Below are 18,332 nucleotides of genomic sequence, written 5' to 3'. Positions count from 1 at the left end.
AATGCTGTGGAAGAGAGCCAGAGATTAATAATAACTAATGCAGAGTGGTGTAAAAGCTGAATTGTGTAGGTAATCATGTGGGTCAAAAACTCCGGCTTCAGAGTACTCTGAAAGCTCTGTTTTAGACATTTTTTCTACTCTTTGCTCTGTATGATGTCCGTTTGCAAAAAGCAGCCTATCTGCTGACAGGAATTTCTTATGTATTTTACATATTTGAACCTCGAAGTAATAGCCTTTGTCTGTTAGAAACAATGGTTAAAATGGTGTTCAACTGTAATCTATATTTATTTTGTAATTTACATTTAAAATGAATTATTTATTTATAGTTTTTAACAAAAGACAGTTCTCATGTAAGTCCATAGTGTTTCTATCAGCTCAAAGTTGAAAAATTGACGTCCAACCACGGAGGTAACACGTTGACCTCTTACGTGACAACAACGTAACACTAGAACACGCCCCCTCAGTCGTTGTTTCCGGTTGCTTCACTCGGTTGCATTTTTTAAATATCCAGGGGGACTTTTCAGGCAGCTCTAAAGGGAGTAGTTACTCTTTGACTAAATGCACTTCCAAATAATACATACTCGGCGTCTATAACGACTTACTTGAAAAATGTTTAACAATGGTCTCGAAATGTCCCCATTTCATTATCTAATGTTGGTTTAATGCATGTATAAAGCGTCGTTGTGCTTTCTCGCGCCCCCTACTGGTGCCCTTCCGATGGAAACCTCCAAAACATAAGAAATGGCCATCCAACAAATTACGCATGCGCAGTAGTCAGCGCTTTAAAACAAGTCTTGAGGAGGGAACGTGAAGACAGTTGCAGGTGGACTTGAATAATAGTCGATGTAAGCTGAAAACGTATAAAAGCGTGTTGGTAAAAAGCAGGTACGTGTGAATTATGAATATCACAATGCGTACGTTACAGCCGGCCCTCTGCGGGCGCGCGGTTTGTCCGTTTAACTAACCGGTTAGCGTTAGCCACCTAGCTAGCTGTTATTGTTTTTTCGTGATTCCGCGAGAACCAAAATGGAGGAGATGGCTGATGCCAGTGTCCTACACAGCCACTCCCGAGTCCTTGTTTGAAGCCTCCACACTGAAATGTCGACCCAGGTGCATTATTAATGGGTCAAATTCCCATCAAACGCCCGAGTTTGTTACCAAATCAGCGTGTCTGTGTTTGCACTGCTGTGCTAGTATAGCTTAGCTTCAGTTTTCAAACCCGGCGAGCATTTTTTTTTGTAAAATGTGCCCCCAAATCATACAGTTTAACCGTGTAGTCCTCTTTGATTTGTCCAACCGTTACAAGCCCGTGTATGTTTTTTACCCCAAGCGCAAAGACTGTGTACTCTATGAAATAAACACACAGGAGGAGCCAGACGGATGAATTTGTCCTTTGTTTTTGCAGGACAGTAGCTTCGAGTTCACATGTGAAGTTGCTGCTGGTTGAATCTCAGGATGAAAAGTCGTCGTTGTGTTCGCCATGACTCTGAGGTCCACGCTGTATCCAAACACGCGATTCAGGCAGCACGCTGATGCCGGGGTCGTCACCGTTAGCCCCGTGAGCCTCAAGAGGGAGTCCTGCGACTTTGTTATAGATGTTCAAGACGTGCAGAGGGGCGAGATCCCAATCAAATCAAAGGACTTAGACCAGAATTACATGACAAGCAAGGTTGCCCTCGCTGCCACTGTTGCAGAGGTAGTTCAAGGAGACACTAAACCTGTGGGGGTACTGTCCCCTGTCAGACCAATGGGGGGTGAGGGAACCCCGGTGAAAGGTAAACCCCTCTCTGTTGACAATATGGAAAACCCTCAGATGGCTGTGAACAATAACTCAAAGGATGCCGGTGCTGATGAAAGTGCGAAAGGGGTTGTACCTGGAGTGCTTGGCACCGCATCCATCGAACTCTCATCTGAGGGTAAGTGGAGGAACATCAGGAAGACCCCTGCCAACCCTCACACACAGGCCAACTGCCTCCGTCAGATTCTCCTCCTCCAGCTGGACCTCATTGAACAACAGCAACAACAGCTCCAGTCCAAGGACAAGGAGATAGATGAGCTCAAAGCAGACAAAGAGACGGTACGTTAAAGTCTTGGCCCGTCTTAATGTGTTTTCTGTCACTTTTTCCTTCTTTATCCCAGAAATGTTGCTTTTTTCCACACTCATGTCTTCCTTCTTTTGCAGCTGCTTGCACGTATTGAGCGAATGGAGCGCCGCCTTCAGCTCACAAGGAAGGACCCACCCCGTGATAAGCGCCTTTTCCAGCCCTTGGAGCCATGGACCCCTGACAAAGAGGACATGTGGGATCTGGAGCTCGAGAGTCCACAGCCTGACCCAGCCACGCCACTCATCTTCAGTCGGGGTGGCAAAGGTCATAAAAGGTACAATAAACGCCAGCAGAGGCAGCACAAGTGTTTGTTCCTGTTCCACATAATAAAGTGAAAAAATGTTCTGTATAATTTGGTCTATTCAGACTTTGTCCACGTTATTAAAGGAAAATGAGGTGACATTTTTCTGCATACGAAAGACCAAAAAGATTTTAACCGTCCTCCAAAGGGAAACTGCCATTATTTATTTCCTAAATATCCAGAAATAATTGGGAATTGATACTGTTAGATAAGATGGCGCAGACTTGTTGCCTGCACTGTATGTAGACCACTTGCATTTCCAAAGGCCAATTTCCATTTTATGTCTTTCATTTTTAGGAAATCTTGCTTTGGTGATACAAAAGTGCAAAAATCTCGAGGTAAAAGTGCCAAGTTGAGCCCGCAGAAGCCCGAAATTGAGCCTGGCTCTCCTAATCAGAGAGAGCTACGCAGCAAGGAAACCCCAGAGAAGACTGTTCCCACGAGGGCAGAAAGGGACGGTTTGCTCCTTTGCAAAGAGGAGGCTGAACTGAGCTGCCAGATGGAGGATCTCCCCTTCATGTCAACGACAGAGATGTATCTGTGTTGCTGGAACCAACCTCCTCTGTCCCCCCTGCGTGAGACTTCCCCGAAAAAGGAGGAAGAGGTGGCCAGTGAGTGGACTCCTCATGTAGTACATGATATGCTGATTGTTTGTAAGCCTAACCTATATCCCACCTTCAATCACTTTATCCTTCAAAGTGTCCTGAACAAAATATCTATGAATAAACTCTTCTCCCTGCTTCTGTTCACCTCCTAGTCCCATCTTGGAGGGAAAATATAATAGAGCCGCTGAATGAAGACTCCTCCTTTAATCCCCCTGAGGTGAGAGACGCATCTGAAAAGAAACTTGTACCTCCTAAAATGAACTCACATCAGATCCAAATGAATTTTTAACTCACAATTCACTTCTGTTTCCCCTCAAGCCGCTAGACGACGGCGTGTTTTTGAAACGTCACTCAAAGCTCGAGTTGGATGAGAAGAGGAGGAAAAGGTACCTGTCGCTGACTTAAACTTGGTTTAACATTTTAACAAATGCATTTCTTGAGTGTTGAGCGGTATGGGTGCTGGAGTAAACTGCAACAACCTGTATTGGATAAATTTTATCTAAATTTTGATTATTAAATAGTTTTGATGAGCATTTTCGGAGACTTGGTCTAAACTGAGCCCTGGATTTAAATATTAAAGACCAGAGTATGAATAAACATCAAGGTCTGTTCTGCTCTCATTGTTGAAGAATGCCAAAGTATCCCCCACCCCATTTTAATGAATGAAAGCTGAAGGTGTGATATTATCAGCGATGTTGAGCTTTTAATGCTTATATAAATCAAATTAAATAATGTCAATCTGCATACCAAAATAGTGATTTTTTTTTTTATGTATTTATTTATTTTTTGCCATAATTGAGCAGCCCCACTACCACCTGTCTCTCACTCTTTACTTTTCCTGTCATGTAAACGAATCCTGCGTGTTTCTAGATGGGATATCCAGCGAATCAGAGAGCAGCGCATGTTCCAGCGTCTGCAGCAGCGCATGAACAGGAAGAAAGTTGTCCAGGAGACCGAGCCGGAGTTGTCGTCCTTCTATCCCGACACCGAAGATGGTACATCTTCAGTATTAGAGCAGTGTAATTCTTAAATCAAACCAGGAGATTTTCATTCTTAATTTTAATTCTTAATTCTCTTCCAGTTGAAAGTATAGTGATCACTCCCTTCTTGCCTGTGGTTGCATTTGGTCGGCCTCTGCCTAAACTCTCACAACAGTAAGTTAAAAGTTTTTTGTTTTGGGCTTTTCCTTTATTAATATACAAACTGTTAATAATATTGGTGGATTATCTTTAAATATGGCCAAAGCTTCCAATAATAAGCTCAGCATATGTACAAGTGCTCTCTGTGAGGTTAAAGCTCAGGCACTACTTTGCTTCTGTGTCAGTAGGGCCATATATCCTTAATATGGTTGAGTGAGCACAGCAGCCCCACTCACCTGCTGTTCAACCTGCCTGTTTGGCTCACATGGTAACAGAAATTTGCCTCTAACTGAACAAACATCATAGCTAAAATCTTTGTGTAGTCTGAGTTTCATTTAAGACAAAACATCAAATGAAGTGAAGGCCATTTTCACAGTCCACCTCTTCCCCTGCTGTATTTCTTCTGTAATTTATTGCAGGCCTGTATTCATTTAAAGCTGGGATAAAATGATTTAAATGGAACCTAATGCAGTCCATATTTTTTTTTTGTCCTTGGACTATCACACTAGCTTTGATGATTAACAGTTACATATCCTTATCTTATACGGTGCTTTGGTGCAGCCCATCAGTTTGAAACAAGCTCCCTTTGAGCCAGGAGTTAAATAATTATTATAAACAAAACAAACAAACTTTAAATAAATAAATTATATTTTAATAAAGCTGCTAAAGGACACCACTCACCCCACTCCAGTGAAAAATGAACAGACACCAGAGGGTTTAATATTATTATTCAGTGATGGTATGTTGATAAGGCCATTAAGCATCTGTTTTATGTGCAATTCACTCACATATCTCATCTTTTCAACATTTAGTCTCTAATAAATATTGTAGTTTTACCACTATATTGTCTGGCCTTCGTAAACAAAAGGTTTGAAGTTTTGGTATACGCCGATGCTTTTATAAGAACCTGAAGCTGTTTTTAATATCAGCATCTGTCATTGTAACTCTGTGTGTGTAGCATATATATGATATAAAATGAGAAAAAGCAGCAGGAGCATTCCAGTTATTTTCACTCGTCTTTACTCTTGAACTGAGGGTCGACTGTCCGTTGTTTTCTCTCCAGGAACTTTGAGCTGCCTTGGCTGGATGACCGCAGCCGGTGCCGCATTGAGGTTCCCAAGAAACACACGCCTCACCGGACCTGCAGGAAGTGAAGCCCTTAAAAAACAGCAGCAGTGGTGGGAGAAGAAGATGATTATGATGATGCTCCACACCCAGATTAAAAAAAACAAAACAAAAAAATTTGCTGGTGTGGCAGGGAGTCGCATCACTAGTCGCTTTGTTTAACTGTCACTGTTGCTTTTGCTCTCCTGAGTTTTGGTAAAGGATGGACGATATCTGCAGGGCAGGGTGTCCTTGATGTTTTCGGTCTCTTAAAAGAGAGGCTGAGCCCTCCATGCCAGAAGATTACAGCCCTCAAGTCAGCAGCTGTTCATAATTACACATTTACCAAGAGTTACATGCATGTCCTGATACTTTTTTGGTGGATCTGCACCACAGACGTAAAAAAGACCCGTAGACTTAATCAAACAGATGTGGTGTTTCTGTCGTGTTATATGGGGTCGGTAGTATTAAGGGACAAGCTGAGGAGCTCTAATCTTTGTGCATACGTGTAGAGGGAACGATTTAAAGCCACTTTGACTGAAAATAGAGCTTCGCGAGCAATGCAGCTGCATCCTTTTCGCTTGGGTCGTGTCACCGCGCCTGTTCTCCCCGCATCAATGTCGTGCTGTGTATTGCCTATATCGATTGCACACGACTGCATTAAGATTTTATCGATGTTAGGTGTGATTATTGGGAGTTTTGAGCCAGCATGATTTCATATATATGCATATATATATATATAAAATAATCGAGCCAATCCAGTGTAAGGCGAAAAATGTAAACAATCAGATGATTGGGTTTGAGAACAAAGGTACAGGAAATTATTCGGGTGGTAAACTTGGCGTCGAATTCAGTAACCTGTCCCCTTTTTTTGTTGTTGTTGTTTTGTTTTTTTTGGTTTTTTTGGTTTTGTTTCTGTTAGTTCCTTTTTTTATGTGAGATGCATGGACTCTCTTTAGCTGTTTCCAAATGATAAAAAATAAAAAGGTATTAGCATGGCTTTGCCCCAAAATGGAGAATAATCTCTGCTCATTGGGCTACAAAAATACTGTCTTGAAAGCATGACCTTTGGCCGCTCAGTTCGGCCGATCTGATAATAACAAAGTTTGATTTTTGATCTTGATTTTTCTCTTTTGTTTCCAATAAAAAAAAAAAAAAAAAGCTTGTGTCCAGTAAATATACGATTTAGGTGTACGCATCAGACTCCTGACGTTCACGGGAGCCGTTTTAGAAAATGAAGCTTTCTAGCTGTAGTCTGTGCGCGCTCTTTAACACGCTGCCAGTTAATCTCTCCCTCTGCGAGTTCATCTCAGTCACAGTCGCAGTGTTTGGTTTCTGCAGGTTTTCCTCTTCGCTGTGTTCTCTCAGCCTCTTCTACATTTGATGCAACAGCTTTCTGCAGCTTCAATTTTTTTCAGCTGCTCAGTGTGCACCTGCATATGCGGCACATTCTGGAAATACAAAGTCAGTTTTTGTTTTTTGTTTTTTCCTGTTGTTTTTCTGTACATAGCTTTCAGAAACAAATGTACATAAAACATTGCTGTTATTTTTTTATTATTTAATGTTGGAAGTGTTGAGTACATCAATATCGTTCTATGATTGTAAGTTGACAAATTGACAGTTTTGAAAGTAAAACTTTTTTTGGAATAAAATGAATATGTCTATCATATGTGGATGTGGTTATTTGATAGGGATGAAGTGGGTACAAATGTACACTAGGAGGTTGTTTATGAAAAATACATAAAGCTATTTTTTCCATACATAGCACAAAAACTGTTTAGATTTAACTGTGTACAACTTCAGCCTCATCTCCTTTATCTGTGCCTGTGATCCTGACGACTGGAGTAGAGAGGAAGTATAACTGAAAATTTCCAGGTGTTAACAGGTCATTAACAAGCTCCTCCCATGTAGTTTTGGGCTGTTCGTTCTCATGATCATCCCACCCCTGGCTGGTCCTTTTACTGCACCAGCAGTGTGTTTGGGATGATTGTCATGCTTACAAATGAAGCTGTTCTAGATGATATTGCATGGATCAAAAAATGACCGTACTTTTTTTAATTCCATCAATTTTCACAAGATCTATAACGCCACTGTCTGAAATTCATCCCCAAACCACCACAGAGCCTCCACCATGTTTCAGAGATGACTGTAGACTCACAGTTGTACCTCAGTCTGGACTAAAACTTCAGATAATTAAAATCGCTCTGTAAGACGACCTGCTGATTTTGAGCCCAGTTCTTGTGTAATCTGCCTTTTCTCCCTTGGAGTAGATGGATCAACTGAAGGGTCAGAGTCATTTCTCAGGTCTGGCATCAGGTGGACTTTTCCCTTTATCTGCCAGATATTTTTAGGCCTTCCACTTCATCTTTTGTGCACCGCTTGTCCACTTTCCTCATTGTTCTTACAGACACACTGCACACCATGCCCAGATATGCCAGGTTTTCAGCTGGTAGCTCTTTGGGAATCACCTTGTTGGTATAAAATTTTATATCACTCAAACTGTTGTTTCTGGTACTTTGTAGATTCAGCTAAAGAAATGGGACCAAAGTCTTTGATCTTATGACTGCTAGTAACAAAGTACCTAAATATACAACTTAAAACCGGTTCTTTGTTGTGTGTTTTGTGTAAACACTGAATCAGGAGACTTTTTTTATGCTTGCATGGTTCATAGGTCAGTGTTAAGTGGGTGAACATAGGAAGAAACATTCCTCTGCAATTGATCAGGTACAAGGACTGGATGGGAAATGAGTGAAAAAGCAGCCAATGTCCAAAGAAAAACTTTAAAAGACATCGAGAAAGGCCTGGAGAACTGGTGCTGAAGAACACCTTAAAAAATACTGGCAACCACCAGTGCTGCCTCTCAATGTCACAGCAGACACACTTATAGTATCAGTTTCAAAATCCTACATTGCCTTGTTCTCAAGTTATCACATTCACGTAATTTTCAGAAAGCTTTTTCTGTCCTTGCCATCAAGCTCAGTGAGATTCGAACTTGTCCAAGATTTGTAGTAGATGCACCTGTGGTATCAATTTGAAAATCCTAAGTGACTTCCTTCTCGAGTTATCGCCTTCACAAATTAATGTGTCCCAGTGGGGTGACGCACATACCCCATCAGCCTTTTATGGCTGAGGAAAATATAAAGAAATGATGCGTGACTCAAGACTTCAGACTTCTTCTCAGTTCTCTAAACTAACTACACATGTTCATAGAACCTTAGTAGCAGATATTGAAAACCTATCTCAAGCAGTTTTTCAGAAAACTGAATAATTGAAATAAACGAATAACAGCTGTGATTTAATTCACATTAAGAAGTTTATCTTTCCCCTGGAATTTTGTCTGAGATGTTCAGGTAGAATCTGCTAAAAATAACACTCTGATCACACAGCCAGTTATTTAAATCTGGAAAAAATGTTTATTGAATAGAGAAAAAAAAAACAGGACAGTTTGTCAAAAATAAACACCACTGACTCTTTATTAACATTTTGGTGAAATAAATCTTAAGAGTGCCAAGTCAGCTGACCTCACCTTTCTTTCCAAATATAATCTGTAAAATCTGTGACTGCAGCTGCAAAAGATGCAGATATTTCAACTTCCTGCACAGCATCTTCAGGTAAACCCTGACAAACCGCAGATTCCATCTACTAAACAAAAAAGGCTACAAGTGTATTATTATTATTATTATGATTATGGTGATACAAACACCAAAACAGCCTCATGTACAAAAAAAAAAAAAGAAAAACTTCACGTCACCCATATAAAATGTCATTTTTTGTGATATTACCAGCTTTCGTTTGGATTTCCTTAAACAGTTTTATAATTAGTGTTAATTTAATTTGTGAAAACGTCATGCCTGGAGGAGTTAGTATTTACAGACTGTGACATAAAGTCAGCTTGTGTCATTTGGCAAAGTCGTAAATGAGGCAACAATTTGCCAAACCTATGAAGGATAATGACCCTTTTGCTTTTTTTTTTTTGGATAAAATACATATTACACATAATGAGAAAACACCTCAAACAGAAAGCCATACACCTTTGTCATACACCCCAGTTCTGCTGCAACAAACCAGCGTACCGCTGGCTCTACTTCCAATAGAATCTAGACACAGAGATTCGAGTATGTTTGTATTAAAGGCTTCGCCACAGCGCTCAATCTCTCCGAAGGTTATTCAGACGCTCCTCCAGGTCTGCGTCTGCGTCGGCCAGGGTCGCCTGAGGCTCCGCCTTCTTCCCTCCTGCCACCGACAGGCTTCCGCCAGTGCTCGGCAAGCCTGAAATAAACACGGGGCGTTAAAAGAAAATATCCAGAGAGTCAAAGAAAAAAACGTAAAAGGGTTTTTTTTTTTCTTACTTGACAGTTCATCGGACAGGTTCAGACCCAGCTCATCCAGCACTTGGGACACAATGGCGTCGCTGTGTAGGAAGCACAGACATGGAGAGTAAATCAGAAGTCTGCCAGTCGTATTGATATTGGGTGCCAGATAAACTTCTTCTTTAAATGATTTTAAAGAAGACTGTTTAATAAATCATTTAATCAAATCAAAGGACAGCAGGGCCACCACAGAGGGTATCTCACTACTGTCAATAAAAAACAAACAAACAAAACTTAAAAAAAAAAAAGTAATAGAATAAAAGAGTGTTCTAGATCTCAAACACACCAGATCTGTGATCACTTTTAGCTCATATTTGTCTTTTGTCCGTAAGTGTGTTCTGTTGTATATCTGTCAGCTTCGTTTCATGCTACCTGTCGGGGCGGGCACTACGGATGTAAATTAGCAGCTAAATTGCTTATTGTAGCTTCATTTTTACACAGCTGCTAAAGATGATGGGAAATATGATGAAATTAAAAGATGCAAAGGTTCTACTTCCACATAATTTATCTTATACTTTGATTTAAATGCTGTACTATAGTGCTGTTGATATACTAGCACCCTTCTTTTAAACTGTTTATTCCAAATGATAGTTGTCCAATATTACACCTTTCTCATATTTTATTAGTTTTGTTTCTAATGTTTTAAAAATTTAAGAAAGATCTCAAATACAGGAGCTTCCTGGCCTTGGAAATCCATTGTCAGGAAGCTCCACGTCCACAGTTTATGTGCTGATGTTAATGCTAGAGGAAGTTTGGAGCTCTACAGTTATGAACTCAGCAGAACGTTGGCAACTTCTAGACCCGCTCTGTAGCTTCATTTTTTAGTTGAGTTTCTCTGGTTCCTAAACACATGACTTGGTGCCATGCTGGCATCCTATTACAGTACCACGCTGGAAATCATTGAGCTCTTTGTTTCACAAATATTTGTAAAAATAAATCACAGGCCTGGGTGATTGATTTATACACCTGTAGCATTGAGACTGAAAACACCTGAGATCCAAGATTAAGAGACTGAACAGCTCAGTACTTTGGTCTGGTCATGTTCCGATGCTCTGAGAATCCCTCACCTCTCCTCCTCATCATCCTCGTCTCCCATGGCGTCGTCGATGGCGTCGTTCATCATCTCTTCCTTCATGTCCATGATTTCACTCTGTCGCTCAAACTCCATCATGATCTTTTGGATCTGAGGCAGTTTCAGCTGTGGGGATGGGATGAATAAATGAGAGTCTGTCAGCACGTTGAGCACGGTGCATTACTATTTTTTAAAAGCTGGATCACAGAATGTTTGCTGGTTATCGGACCTGTCTGTTCATGGTGGCCATGGCTTTGGTGACGCCTTTCATCGCCTGCGCCATACTGTTGTTGGACTTCAGTGTCTGTATCTTCAGGCTGACCGCCTGAATGTTGGCTTTCATCATGATGAACTTCTTAACGTAGCGCCTAGTGCGCACTAAATCTTTGGCCATGATCTTGACGGCGTCCTGCAAAGACCGAAACGATAAAATCACTGTGAACATTCTTCCGGTACAAACGAAACTCTGCTCACAAGCCCCACGGCCTCACCATTTGCCCCTGTTTGGCCATTTTCTTGATGTCAGCGATAATCTTCTTCTCCTGCTGCTCCAGCTTCATTCGCTCCCGGTCCAGTTCTCGCATGGCTCGGTTGAGTGCCCGCTGATTCTGCCTCAGCATCTCCTCCGGAGTCTTCCTCCTTCCAAACAGGAAATCCATCTGGATGTGGATATAAGCAGAGGATCAAATTTGATCAAACAAATATCAGTTATGGCTCCTTTTTTATATTCCTGCAGTCCTCTGGGATCAGTAGCCATATGATGTGGTGATTGAGTAAGAAACAACAGGAACCATTGAAAGTACCCTCTACCTTCAGTTATAAAGTGAGATTAATCTATCTATCTATCTATCTATCTATCTATCTATCTATCTATCTATAGGTTATCGAATACGCCAGTGCCTTTAAATCGTTTTTATCTGGTTCATTATTCGATTAATCAATCAGTTGGTCAACAGGTAACAGTCTTCCACAAAACAAAAAATGTCAAGGATTTCCCTTCTTCTCTGATGAGCTTCTCTGTCACACATGGAGTTAAAATAAATCCATGTGGGTCAAGATAACAAAAACAGGTAACAAAAACAAAAGATTAATAAAAATTTAAAATTAGAATGGAGAAAAATAAAAGTAACTGAAATTTTGATAAACGCAGACTGAAATTACATGAAAATATGGACAATGCAGTCTGCAGTTTTAGTCTCGGTGAGCCTGGTGAGGCTTTGTTCCACATTTCCTGAGACCTGAGATGACCACATGACTATGAATCAGCTCCCTTCAAAAACTCCTGTGTTTATATTGTGGTGTGTATTCTGATCACCAGTCCCCCCCACCCCACCCCCAAGTAAATATATAAATAATTAAAATTAAAAATACTAAAACTTACACCGATAACAGTGGACATAAATGGTTATTTTAAGCCTGAAATATCAGACATCATAATCCTAACTCAAACCTGAGCTCACTCCATTGGCTTACAAACACATTATTAATTATTAAAATCGCTTTTCATCATTACTGTGTCAATAAATTGATAAATAAATGCCTGACATTTGGTCATTTGGTGGATGTGAGAATACGAGGAGGGGGGTTTGTATTTGAACTTCTCTGCCTTCCGTACAAATAAAACCCCCACTCTAAACAAATTTACAGCGACATTTTCTACACATATAAACGTGTTTCTAAGGCCGTCTCAGGCTGTCACGAGCCCCTGTTTACTGGACGGTTACTCAGCAGTCAGTTATGTGACCAAAGGCCTGAAGTCTAAATCCAGCCTTGTTTAGCTCGGTTGTTCTCCCCCTCTGGCAGGGCAACAAAAACCAACAGGTAACCCCACCACAGCGTGAGGCCGGCGGTTAAATCTCACCGTGTGCGGTGGAGACGGGGGTCCAGACGGCGAACACGGCGCGAAGAGGCGTCAGCTAAGACTTCTGCTCGAAACAAATTTAAACGGTTATTTGTTTTCTTTCCTACGCTTCCGTGTTGCTAGACTTTTACTTCCCGGAAATTACGCCATCGCGCACACCCAGGCAGACGTCAGTTTTACCATGGCGTCACATTTGTCACGTGCCGACAGTCGACACCGAGAAAGACAGACATACATTTCAAAATAAAAGCTAGAGAACTCTTATACAGTAAAGCTAGCTAAAAAGATAGCTACAAGCTATTGTTATTTATTTAATTTATTTATTTTTTGCGTTTAACTTAATTCTTAACAAAGGAAGCTGTAACAAGCTGTAACAAAGGAATCTTACAGCCATACAGTGCTGTGATAAAGCTATTGGCCCCACCCTAATTCTTTCTTTTTGATTTTTGTCTTTTTAAAAATATTTGTCACAGTTGGGAAGTTGGGAAATAAAACATATAGAAAAATATACTGATTAAAATTAAAGCAAAGCAAAACATGCAATAACGATAAAATTATACAAATAAAACCAAATAGATAATACAACAGAAAAGTAATTAAATAACAGTTTATCCATAGAAATAGACGTTTAATGACCAGTACGAAAATGAAACTAAATATTACAACAGCAACAAAAGTACATGTCAGACTTGACCCCGTAAGAAAAATGTTATTTATGCGAAATGTATTATTTTAATTCCATACATTTCCAGCTTTGGGTGACGCCTGTCATCAGACTAGCAGTCTCAGGCTTTTATTTTGTAGGGTAAATGACTCCACGTCAGGTCATAATATCCGCTGCTTGCTGAGACTGGATTGCACATGTGCGTAAAGGCTACAAGCATGTCTGCTGAGATAGGAAGTTGGTTCTTTAACTCATCGTGACAGATTATCAGTGAAGGTCTCTGACACATCTGTGGATTGATGGACTTCTCGGGAAGCTGATTCGAGTTTCTCCAGTGCAGAGGCTGCCCCTTGTATAAATATGGCTGGATTTATTGCAAATCAGCACAGGTTGCTGCTTGTATTGAACAGAAGATTTCACGCACCTTTATCAGCCTCCCAGGTTGCCTTTTACTACGTAACAGCTTCACACCTGAACCCAAAGGACAGCAAGGTCAGCCCTGTAGCGAGGGGGCGCTCCAGGGTCCAGCACAAGCCTGCAGAAGGGCAGGAGCATGAGGGGTCAACTCAAAGAAAAGTGTTTAAAAGTGAGATCTCACTGCTGCAGAAGCAGATGAGGGGAGATGACTTCAGAGTGTCACCTGAACTCAGGAAACTGTGCTTGGAAGATTTCCCTGCAGAGAGGGAGAGGCAGGTGAAGCAGAAACCTGCACCTGAAGCCAAATCTAAGGACTGCGAGGTTGTTTTTGGCGTTGCTCCCTGCTTCTTGGCTCTCACTCAGGGAAGGAGGAGGGTCCGTAAGCTGTTTGTAAAAGATGGCGAGGCCTCTCACAGGGCGTCTGTGTTGAAGGTGTGCGAGGAGGCTCATCTGCGAGGAGTTCGAGTCCATCGGGTCAGCAGGAAGGAGCTGGACAAGATGTCCAATGGGGGAGTCCATCAGGGAGTGTGCCTGCTTGCCAGTCCCCTGAGCTACCTCACCGAGGACTCTGCACCCAGCAGGAAAGATGCTCCACTGTGGCTCGTTCTGGAGAGAATCCACGACCCCATGAACCTCGGCGCCATCCTGCGCTCTGCTTATTTCCTCGGGGTGGACAGAGTCGCCAGCAGTCTTCGCTACACCTGCCCGCTGTCTCCAGTGGTCAGCAAGGCGAGCTCGGGCATTATGGAGGTGATGGGGGTGTATGGATATGAAAACCTTGCAGAGATGTTGAAGCTGAAGATGGAGCAGGGCTGGCAGGTGGTTGGCACAGTGGGACAGGAAGCAGAAGTGTCGCAGATGCCCATCACCAAGTGTTCAGACTTTAAAATGACCAAACCCACGTTGCTGCTGATGGGAGGAGAAGGAGAAGGACTCTCCAAGGAGCTGCTCTCCACGTGTCAGACACTTCTCACCATCCCAGCGGGCAGGGAGCTGGTGCCTGGCATCGAGTCTCTCAACGTTTCTGTAGCCACAGGCATCCTGCTGCACTCTTTGCTGTCCTCCAGGAGCTCGACCACATGACAGCCACCTCAAATAGCCTCCCAAATGAAGATGCAAGGTCACTGACAACACAACCAACCACAGGAATAAATAGTTCAGTGTAATCTTGAGTACAAATTCATAGAAGACCAAACCAGAGCCCTCATACTCTTCTCCGCTGTTGTGTCTAAAAACGACTATTCCTGAAAACAGGACTGAGTAGCATTTGCTGGAAACAAAAAACACAACCCACCTGTTTCAAGAAGTTACGTAGCCTTTAAAATAAATACACATTATTTATTTATTGCCTATTTTCAAGATTGATGTTGTCAGTGGAAACCAACAGGCTCTGAGCCAAGTCTCTGCGTGATTGTTTCCTGGGATTTGTTGACTATATTTTCTCTGCTATCTGTTATTTGGCATTGATGTTATTTGATACTTGTTACTTGATATCAATGTTTTAAGTCATCTTACTGTGTAATTTGTATCTTTGTACAGCACTTTAGTCAACGCTACTGTTGCAATTAAATGTGCTATATAAATAAACTAAACATAGGTAAACGTCCACATTTTCAAACCTTATCCATGTGTGTTTTGATTCAGTACCGGAGTACGTCCTGGTCGCCCAGCATCAGGACTGTGTAGTGTCTATTATTTTTATGTCTTTTGCTCACATTTTAAGGTAGGTTTCTGTATAATCAAACATGGATTTGGGTACGCCAAAGTTTCAAGGTGCAAAATGTCCTCCACATGTCAGTTTGAGGAACTTTTGATTGCACAATTGAAGCATGAGGACCAAGCGTGACAGCTACACTTTTACTGTGTTTTGCTCCACACAAGGTTTCTTTTATCCCCCTCACAAATGTTGCTGTCCTCCTCACAGACCCTTGGTTGTGTGATGATACAGTAAATCTAATTATGATTTTTCTGCATTTGCAAAAAAATATTTGGTAACACAGTGTTTCTTGTTTAAGTTTTGGTCCTCCTCCAGAGGCCTGGATGTTTGAGGATTTGATGGTTCGGCTGCACCTTCCTGAACAGAGACCTCTGATGTTGTTCCCAGAGACTGTTGGAGCCATGATTCCAGCTCCTGTTACCAGTGGGACGCTTTGATTTTACCTTCCAGTTGTTCCTTGAGCCACTGAGAATTCTTGATTATCTCATATCCCTTCTATCTAATGCTACTGTCAGCTGCTATTGCCCAATCTATCACAGCTGCTGTCTTCTGCTCTTTTGCAATCACCGCTATCTCTGATTGGTTGGCCAGCAGCTGCTTGTGTATCCCACAAGATTCTCATCCACCTCAGAGGTGTCTCCCATCACAACAGATAGGTTCCAACCCCTACCCGCTACTTTAGTTTGGATAAGTGGCGGGTAGGGAATGGCAGATAACTTTTCGGACTATTCCTCCAAAAATGTGCATATGTGTATATATGTATGTATATATATATGTTTCAGCATATAACTTACATTTTAAGTCAACTGATTTCAATTTTCTCTTTATCTGCTGTCTTTTGTCTTCGCCTTACACATTATTTATTGTACACATGTTGACCCTTGACCAAAGAAAAGAAACACCTGTGGAATAAGTGACACCATAATGACTCATATGCATTTACTGCCCCAGTACACCATGACAATGAGTAGACATGCACAGCACAGTAGGAGGACCTCCCCTAAGTGGAATGCAGCCCTGATTAATAAACCAGTGCTTTTCCTGCTGAGACATGCCGACTGTCCGCTGAGGAAAGAAGACTGCGGTTACGCTTCACATCAAACACTACGTGTCCAAAGGTTTGTGAACATATGATCACAGCAGCGGGGAATTTATCAGTCACAAGACCATCAGTGACGTGCAGCACTGATACTGGCTGATAAGGTGTCGATCACATCTGCTGCTTTAGTTTATCTTGGAGGCATGAATAAGGGTGACGTCAGGGCTCCATGCAAGCTTGTCAGGTTCTTCCTCACCAAACTGTAAAACTATTTACTGAAGCCCAGGGGAAATGCACAATTTTTATTGGTTGTCAGATTGTAAGCTCATAGTTTTGCTCATCTCCTGTGACAGGTGTGTTCCCATGAGTGTTGTCTTCTTCTTTACTATCAGGAAAAACAAGCAGTTCTTACACTTCTATTAACAAGAATCCTAAGAATAAAGGAAAGACAGTAGGAGATGTCTACATACTTTTGGTCATGTTACTGAGATAAGATCTCCATTTAAAAAACACTTTTCGTTTTTTTGTAGAAACTGAAAACTTAAAGTGACATTTACAAATTAATGAAAAAATAAAAAGTTTGTGGAAATATACTAATTTTTTTTGTTTAAACCTTTACAACTAAAACTGCAAATACAAACCAACTTTCATTATCTAGCAAAGAAAATAGCATTTGAAGAGAATATAATGAAAGCTAGAACAAAACAGATACATAAAAGTTAATTTTTCATATTCTGACTGCTGTCAGACATCTCTGACACAGTCATTTCCTAGATTTTTATATAAATAAAGTATTTTTTTATTATTATTTTCATATAATGGCTTTCATATCAGTTACACACATCAGTGATTTACTCAGGAGGTTCGACCTGTGCCTAAATGATACTTTTCATCAGGTGGTAATTAAGTCCTTTTGGACTGCACCAAGATCCACATTTTTTCCAGAAAGCTAAAAGCTTTCCAAGCTTTCACTATAACAGCTATTTACATCCAAACCAATCCTCACTCTTAAGAGGTCAAACTTAGTTTGGTAAATCTTATTTAGGATTTTAACATTCACCCTTATACTTTCTGCTTTTCTTCAACGTCAAATTTCAGAATATGATCACAGTTTATCAGTTTTAATTTCTATTATTAGAATTTTTGTCTTCCAATTCACTTAAACACAGGTTAGTCACCAGTATGGGTTTCCTCATTTTAGTTGAAGTGCTTCAAATTTTTTTAATTGTGTTTTTTGTTATTTCAGTGGTAGTTTTAGCTTGTCTTTATTATGTAATGGGTGGCATTTGTCAGGGACAGATGAAATGTTTAAAACTGTCGCATAATAAAATAGTGGTTTAACACATTTGCAAATAAGCGAAAGATTCCCAGTTTCATCACAGGAGTTGGCACAAGTCCCTTTCGGGTTGTGTCAGGAAGTGTGTCTAGTGTAAAAAATCTGTCATAACCGCCACATGGAATGACCTGCTGTTGTAGCTCCTTTTAAATAAGCGTCAGGGGCGGATCTAGAGAAATTGTCTCAGGGTGGCATGAGGGTGGCATGGAAATCAGATTGGGTGGCAAAATCAAAGCTTTTTTAAAAAAAAACCAAAACGCAGGTTTTACATATGGTTAAAATGATTCAAATGCAGTAAGTATACACATGTTATGTAGACCACATAGTTAAACATTCAGTTACATAAAACATGTGAATTTTGAGTTTATGCACTGTACAGCCTGTATAATAAATAAATATGTAGCCCAATACGTATAAAATCCAGAAAGCAACACAACATGGGGCGGTTCATTTACAAGGAAAGGTCTAACTTAAGTTTCGCTTTTGGAAAAAAATTACACTGTCAGGAACAAGATTTTAAATTTGTATTTCACCTTCAAATTGTTTTATTTTATTTTTTACCTTGCCTTGCTTGGCATCATTCTTTTCAGCACAACCTCACG

General features: G+C 40.9%; 3 protein-coding genes across 5 annotated transcripts; 2 read left to right on the top strand and 1 right to left on the bottom strand.

The window, feature by feature from the left end:
- The first annotated feature begins 713 nt into the window (after window positions 1-713).
- On the top strand, window positions 714-6,536 carry msl1b (MSL complex subunit 1b). 2 transcript variants are annotated; one of them, XM_026178038.1, is made up of 9 exons: window positions 714-885; window positions 1,406-2,077; window positions 2,183-2,379; window positions 2,704-3,017; window positions 3,164-3,228; window positions 3,330-3,397; window positions 3,882-4,006; window positions 4,093-4,165; window positions 5,214-6,536. In XM_026178038.1, the coding sequence occupies exons 2-9, from the start codon at window positions 1,481-1,483 to the stop codon at window positions 5,302-5,304; spliced, it is 1,530 nt and encodes a 509-aa protein (XP_026033823.1). In that variant the 5' UTR covers window positions 714-885; window positions 1,406-1,480; the 3' UTR covers window positions 5,305-6,536. The 2 variants fall into 2 exon arrangements, with proteins under 2 accessions (XP_026033823.1, XP_026033822.1); XM_026178037.1 differs by having other exon boundaries at window positions 752-885; window positions 2,704-3,059.
- Window positions 6,537-8,702: 2,166 nt separating this feature from the next.
- chmp2a (charged multivesicular body protein 2A) lies at window positions 8,703-12,722 on the bottom strand. Of its 2 annotated transcripts, XM_026178035.1 has the most exons (6): window positions 12,558-12,722; window positions 11,188-11,355; window positions 10,926-11,105; window positions 10,692-10,822; window positions 9,604-9,665; window positions 9,402-9,523 (listed from the first exon to the last, which is right to left on the bottom strand). In XM_026178035.1, exons 2-6 carry the CDS (start codon window positions 11,353-11,355, stop codon window positions 9,402-9,404), a joined length of 663 nt encoding a protein of 220 aa, XP_026033820.1. In that variant the 5' UTR covers window positions 12,558-12,722. The 2 variants fall into 2 exon arrangements, with proteins under 2 accessions (XP_026033821.1, XP_026033820.1); XM_026178036.1 differs by lacking the exon at window positions 12,558-12,722 and having other exon boundaries at window positions 8,703-9,523.
- Window positions 12,723-13,363: 641 nt separating this feature from the next.
- On the top strand, window positions 13,364-15,261 carry mrm1 (mitochondrial rRNA methyltransferase 1 homolog (S. cerevisiae)). Its single transcript, XM_026178034.1, has one exon. It carries the CDS (start codon window positions 13,582-13,584, stop codon window positions 14,719-14,721), a length of 1,140 nt encoding a protein of 379 aa, XP_026033819.1. The 5' UTR covers window positions 13,364-13,581; the 3' UTR covers window positions 14,722-15,261.
- The last annotated feature ends 3,071 nt before the right edge of the window (window positions 15,262-18,332 follow it).

Source organism: Astatotilapia calliptera, chromosome 8 (genome assembly GCF_900246225.1).
Source record: "Astatotilapia calliptera chromosome 8, fAstCal1.2, whole genome shotgun sequence".
NCBI lineage: Eukaryota > Metazoa > Chordata > Actinopteri > Cichliformes > Cichlidae > Astatotilapia > Astatotilapia calliptera.
Note: the sequence above shows the minus strand (reverse complement) of the source record. Positions and strands in the feature narration are given on the sequence as shown.